The sequence below is a fragment of the Lipotes vexillifer genome, unplaced genomic scaffold (genome assembly GCF_000442215.2).
Source record: "Lipotes vexillifer unplaced genomic scaffold, Lipotes_vexillifer_v1.1 scaffold109, whole genome shotgun sequence".
Classification (NCBI taxonomy): Eukaryota; Metazoa; Chordata; class Mammalia; order Artiodactyla; family Lipotidae; genus Lipotes; species Lipotes vexillifer.
Window position 1 is genome coordinate 2,632,494 of NW_006790015.1, and position 7,148 is coordinate 2,639,641.

At 42.3% G+C, this 7,148-nt stretch overlaps 1 protein-coding gene across 1 annotated transcript in view; it reads left to right on the top strand.

The window, feature by feature from the left end:
* The window catches only part of PDPN (podoplanin), a 25,392-nt gene extending 21,436 nt beyond the window's left edge, over positions 1–3,956 (top strand). The window contains exons 4-5 of the mRNA XM_007463182.1: positions 3,256–3,294; positions 3,841–3,956. Coding sequence (XP_007463244.1) covers positions 3,256–3,294; positions 3,841–3,956 — 155 coding nt within the window. The remainder of the gene's footprint in view (positions 1–3,255; positions 3,295–3,840) is intronic.
* Positions 3,957–7,148: the final 3,192 nt, after the last annotated feature.

The window sequence follows — 7,148 nt, forward strand, 5'->3', positions numbered from 1 at the left end:
GGGAAAGAGCCTCCTATTTCCAGAACTTTCTTAAGAGAAATTCAGTTGTTTGGGATATTTTTAAAATATACTTTATTTTGTAGTAGACAGGAGTGGAAGAGAAAAGGAACTAATCCTCTAATAACTGCAATGAGTGCTTGCTAACTCAAGCAATTTTCTATAATTATTTTATATAGTTAGGTGTTTTCATCTTTAAATGAAAGCAACCATAAGGACCTTCCCCTAAAGCCATGGTTCCTGAAACCAGTTGCACAGCTGAACACCTAGAAAGTTATCCCTTACTGTTTAAAATGCATTTCCAGACGCAATCGCCAATCTGGTTTTAAAAACTCTGTAGCACTTCTGAAGATTTTTTGAATGCGTTATATTTGTACACCCATGTTCACAGCAGCAGTAGACACAGCAGCTAAAACATGGAAGCAACCCCATTATCCATGGACAGATGACTGGATAAACAAAATGTGTCATATACATACAATGGAGTATTATTCAGCCTTTTAAAGGAAGAAAATTCTCACACATGCTACAACATGGATGAACCTTGAGGGCTAAATGGAATAAGCCAGTCACCAAAACACAAACACTGTGTGATTCCACTTAGATGAGATACATAGAGTAGTCAAAATCATAGAGACAGAAAGTAGAATGGTTGTTGCCAGGGCTGTGGGGGAGGAGGGAGTGGGGAATCGGTACAGTGGCAGTTTTGCAAGATGAAAAGGAATTCTGGGGCTTCCCTGGTGGCGCAGTGGTTGAGAGTCCACCTGCCGTTGCAGGGGACACGGGTTCGTGCCCCGGGCCGGGAAGATCCCACATGCCGCGGAGCGGCTGAGCCCGTGAGCCATGGCCGCTGAGCCTGCGCGTCCGGAGCCTGTGCTCCGCAACGGGAGAGGCCACAGCAGTGAGAGTTCCGCGTAGCAAAAAAAAAAGAAAAGGAGTTCTGGAGATGGATGGTGGTGATGTTTGCACAACAGTGTGAATGTATTTAATACCATCAAACAGTACACTTAAAAATGGTGAATATAGTAATGTTTATGTTGTGTATTTTACCACAAAGATAAAAAATGTTTTATAACATGCTTTGAAAATAAAGCCTACGGTTACTCCAAGATGCTAAAAAAATGGTTAACATTAAACACCGGAGAGAACCAAATAGGGCTAAGCAAGGAAAGAATCGTCAGTATATTGATAATTGGTCATTGGAAAGCATTTCAAAATTTTGGAGAAGCATTGATCATTTGTAACAAGAGTTCACAGCTAATGAGCAGCAGAAAATGGAGCATTACAAGTTGACTAGTTTTTATAGCATACCAGGAGATTTCTCCTATTCCTTAAAAATAAAAATTCTCGACTAACTGGAAAATACTCATGGTTACTCTCTTGTCCTGTCCCCTACCCCACCCTTTCACAAAAACTGTGATTATGGCACATTCCCACTTCATGCATCAGTGTTCCAAGAAATTTTCACATGTGAGTTACAATGTAATTATAAACAATTGGTTTTTTAAGAGGTCATTTTATTAGGGCAGCAGATGTCTTTCCCATGAAACGCCCAAGGTTGATGATGTTCATATGTATGACACACTTGCATGATCACAGTCAGTATAACTGGGAGGGAGCTAGGGAGTACAAGACTAGTAAACTCTAATTTAGTAATGAATCTTCCACAAACTTTATTTTCGGTAATGTATTTCCGGACAAATGATGTCATTTATGGTGATAATGTTATGTTCTGAGCCCAGTATACAGCCACCATGTTAAGACATGATAAGCAAAAGACATGACCTGTCTTTACTGGTAGTTGGCAGCCAGGTATAACATTTAGGGAGCTGATTTGATGACACCTTTGTCCTGGGCAGCCTTCGAAACCAGCAATCTCCCAGTCTCCCAACTGGGTTGGCGCGGTCAGCTTGAGCTCCACGTAAATGCTATAGAGTTGTGAGTTCAGCTCATGCAGGGAGAACTGGGTTCAAGGACCCTGGGGCCATCTTGAAAAGATGTCTTCTTTTTGAAGATGGATTTGGTACAGAGTGGATGACTTCTTTCCACCTCAACCGTTAGAAAAAGAAAGCATCGTATAGCTGATGGTTGGCTGGTGTCACCTTTGATTAGGAAAGCTATTGGATATCTGTGGTATTTTGCAAATTGTGAACTAAGTTTCTAGGGAAGGGCCTGATTGCATCACTTCTCTCCATTGTCTCATTATATCAAGGCCTCTTGACTCCTTCATAAACACCTACCACCCAGAGGAGTGAAGGACTCAGGATACAAAGAAGTTGATGGGAGAAACAAAACAAAAGGCCTTTATTTTTTAATAGAAATTGTGTAAAGTTACCTGAAAGAAACTCACAGTTTTATTACTTACAGGAAGGTATTCGTAATTAGACAGCTTCACATGCTTGGTAAATGAGAATATTCACATTGTAACTATTGGATTAAGTTTAGCTGCAGATAGAAATCCTACAATAATAGTGCCATAAATACAAAGGGTATATTCTCATTAAAATCATGTGCCCTGTAAGATCTGGATTTTGCTAGGAAATTGATTTCACGAGGCAAATCACAGTCTTGACCACAACTTCCAAAACATTTTGCTCTCAGAATGATGTTTCTTCAAAATAGACCTCATCACAATGGGTGAGTTTTCCATATGGTCTTGACGTTGGACCAAGAATCAAGGGGCTTAGATTCTTTTGTTACCCTAACTTCTGAAGTCTTTGACTATTTATTTAAGATCTCTATGGGTCCACTTCCTTGACACTGCTCTCTACAGTGGGTGAGAAGAAAAGTAACCTCCACAAAAGAACTACAGACCCATAGGTGTGAAGAAGCATTCATAAATTCAATAATAATAGTTTTGAAACAAGATCATGTCAGAGCTTGCTTAAAAATCCCCTGATCTGGGGGCTTCCCCGGTGGCGCAGCGGGTGAGAGTCCGCCTGCCGATGCAGGGGACGCGGGTTCGTGCCCCGGTCCGGGAAGATCCCACATGCCGCGGAGCGGCTGGGCCCGTGAGCCATGGCCGCTGAGCCTGCGCGTCCGGAGCCTGTGCTCCGCAACGGGAGAGGCCACAACAGTGAGAGGCCCGCGTACCGCAAAAAAAAAAAAAAAATACCCTGAACCCATTTACTTAAGAAATTATCCTCTTTGCTTGTGTTTTGCTACCTTCCATTTAGGGTAACTTCATCGTCTGCCAATTGTTAAATTGTAGTTACTAAATCCTAATAATTCTATATCATTACATCTCTCTCTTTATAGGGAAAACAGATGGAGAAAAACCAACAACAGTTGAGAAAGGTGGGTTAGATTTTGGTACCAAAATATTCGTATGTTTTAAAAAAGGTCTCTTTGAACTTAATCTCTGTGATGAGTTACATTCTTTCCTGGATTGTAGTCAATGGGAGCAGAATACAAACCTTCTGAGAATAGGTTTCAAACCTCTTTTAAGAGAGAAAAGCCTGTATTTGAAAATAAGCAAACTGCAAATGAGTCTATTCACTTAATGACAGCTATGGAAAATGGTGTCATATCACAATTTATCATTCCTAAGAATGAAAATAGGGGCTAATTTAGTAGCTGTGTGTACACAAACGCTACCCAGTAATTAACAGTGAAGCCACCTAGTAGGAGTGGTATGCTTGAGAGATCTTGAGACCCAGAAAACTTTCCATTCATAATATGAGATTAGAATAACCCAACATTTCTCCCTTCCTAAGTCAACTCCCACTGAATACAGGAGAAACAACATAGAACATCATTTGTTATCTACAGTGGGCCAGTGGCATTGTTTATTGCCGGTGTATTGTTTATCTGGGGCTTATGCTTTTTTTGCTTCTCAATCAGGTGGATTGTCAACAGTGACCCTGACTGGAATCATAGTTGGGGTCTTACTAGCCATTGGATTCATCGGTGGAATCATCACTGTGTTTGTTCGAAAAATGTCAGGAAGGTACTCGTAAGTAAATATCTTAGGCCCGTGTGATAGGTAAATGAGGGCAGCCATTTCCAACCTTTGAACTAATAGAAACCTCCAAATAAAGGTCGTGTTCAGAAGCCACCAACCTCCGTAAGCACTACATCTGAAGCTTCCCCAGAAGAACAGGTGTCTACTTGGGGCCTTATAAATTTCCAGGAAAGTGCCAGAGATGGCTCTTTAGTTGACTTCCATTGAGATCTCACCAGATTTGACCTCTTGTCTTAATTTTCCAACTAAGTGAACTTGAACGAAAACCCATCTGTTGGGAAGATAACATATGATTGGGTGGGGAAGGATAAATGCTATACAACTGGGGGGTCGAGGGACACAATTAGCAATACAGTTGCAGAGTTATGTGTCTGGAAATGCCCAGGAATCTGACCCTGGGTGTGAGGACCAGGCCTGGAGGAGGGATGAGCAGGGAGAGAAGAGCCCCATAATCCAGAACTGGAAGACGTAGACAAAGGACAATAGGAACAATGACTTACGGGATTACCAGTCACAGTGCCAGTAAAAGAAGTGACCGTCACCTTTCTCTTTGTTTTCACAGGCCCTAAAGAGCTTAAGAATTGTGCCCTCCTGCCAATACGTTTTAAAAAAGAGAGTTTCCGACTTCCCCCTCATGCCTGACCATGTGGGGAAGATGACCCGTGGAAATGCTTCACCACTGCACTCAAAATCCACGGTGATTCCCCCACTTGCCAAAAGTAATGGAAGGAAAGAGTATTCATAAGACTTGCTTCTCTAAGCGTATGTCTTTTGAAAAAAAAAATTGTTTTAATATAAATTTTGTATAAGATGATTTAAAAGACAAAATGCATAGAAAACGGAGCAAAGCTATGTCATCTGATGTGTAACTAAGGTAGACAATATAATTCAATCGATGTTAGAAACTGAAATCATGTCTTTGTTCTGATTGTTCTCTCTTGTTGTTAAAATGCAAAGGAATTTGGAAATATTTATACCAACGGCGTCCTTGGATGTAAAGCTATGTCAGTAAGTGGCATAAGCATTTTGCAGTTTCTGATCTGTTGAAATGTATGCATTCCAGTCTAATTGGGTCTGTTTTTAAAGCCTGATTTGGTGTGAATAATCAAGTAGAAAATCTAAACTTGCATAATATGTAGTGAGCAACTGCCTTTCCTGGTCTGGGTAAATCATTTCAAAGGTATCTATTTTAGATCATAAGCAGAAGTCTGTGCTTTGCGGAAGGCATTTTGTGTCTCACAACAAGGGCACCGACAGGGTCTCAGTGTGCTCAGCTGCCTGCCCCAATGATGACTTTATGAAACGAAGGTTTGCTTCTACCTGCCCCCTCCCACTTCCCTCAGATGATGGGGATCCAGAGCTAAAGGGGTGACCTTCTCTCTTCCCCATGACACAAGTCCTCCAGATTGGCTACTTTGCTCTGGAATATGAGGATCTCAGCCCTGGATGCCGAGGAGGCTGCTGAAGGCCCAAAGGTGCCAGAGGCTCAGGTGTTCCAGGAATCAAGAACCACAGTGATCCCCAACCCCTGTGTGTGCCTCTGAGAAAGAGAACCTGCCAGTTTCCTAACATTTACTTTCTGCCTCGGAAGAAAGATATGGGAATACAGATTTTTAAAAAGCAGCGGGATTTAGATACTCTATTTTAAAATGAAAGATATTTCTGGTCTTCATGAGATCCCACATATTTCTCTGGGGTCACAATTGACAGTTCTGTATTGGCACCATCCGCCTCAGGACATTTCTCCCTGTAGGTGAACTGAATTCTTTCTCCTACACAAAAAAATGTTTGTACTGAGCAGACGCTGCATCACAGTTGTGGTTGTACAGTTCTGATAGCCTCTAAGCTTGTACGGGTTCATAAAACAGGAAAAAGTAAACTATCAGTCTACTTTGGCATGGCCTGTTCCTCTATCTTTTGCAGTAATGTGTGGATGTAATTTTAAACAGTGTGCTCTAGTGTCACTCAAGTCCAGCTGGTCCACCAGCCCAGGTTCCATATTTGAACATCAACTGATGGGGAGAAGGGTCTTTGGAAGAACTTTACGAATCTCTTAAATATCCTCTGTATCATGATCACTCAGATTCCTGAACAGGAGTTGGGAATAATGTTCGTTTCATCTTTCCTATCCTCTCTTTTTTTCTCTCACTGTGAAAAATAATAGTCAACCCCAAGTCATACACTGGACCCATCACCTGCTGGGACAGGACTGTGGGTTTCTTGGTCACATCTGTGTTGGTGCTCAATGCAGTGTAGACATGTTTTGAAATAAAACAGATGATTGCATATAACGATGAGTCAGACCTTTGACTGGGAATCTTGATCAAGTCTGGATCACCCCTGAGAACATCTCCGTATAAAATTACATGTTATATAAACGTTCGCCTCTTGACTTGATTGGAATGAATTATAAACGGGTATATAGGAAGTATATCCATGGGAAAGAAATGTAACTATACATTTCACCCAGAGCTCTGCCAAAGTGGGGAGGTTAAGGTCGAGTGGAGGAATCGGAGGATTCGTGGCACCTTGGCACTACTTTTGCTCTCTCTGGTCACAAAGGGTTAACACGGTTTTGCCTGGCTTCTGATTTCTCTGCCCTGGGGACAGGAGCCACGTAAGGGAGCAGGTATACCTTGCGCCTGCCAGTCCTACCTGGGAACTTGACCTCATGTGGTTAGGGCTTGACCACACAAGAAAAAGAATAATAACCCCTGTGAGGGTTTTCCAACTACCTATGGCCTGGGATGCATGTTGCTCTAGAATTCCTGTTCCTGGGACAGCCCTCAGCTGCAAATACTCCACAGGATCTGCAGTGGCCAGGCCCTCTGCCCCTCTGTCAGGCCATCTACTCCCACCACCACCTACACTGCCCTATATGGATTCCAGTGCCATACACTGTGACTCTCCCTGCCAACCCTACCCCCACTCATAAAGGTTGGATGCTAAAAGCAAGAGAGCCACTCACATCATGCCTTCCTCATAATAAATACCCAGTTTCTGTTAAGTCAGGGTTGTTGAATTTGCCAGATGTCAGGAATCCTGGGTGCCTGATTCTAAGTTGGTGACACAATAGAAAAGGGCAGAATTCGGATGCTTTACAGCTGTAGTACCTCAGAGGAGTCGAATTATTTGGACTTACAGTTTCTTCATGGAAACTTCCATGAGAGGACTTGAAAGCATCCCT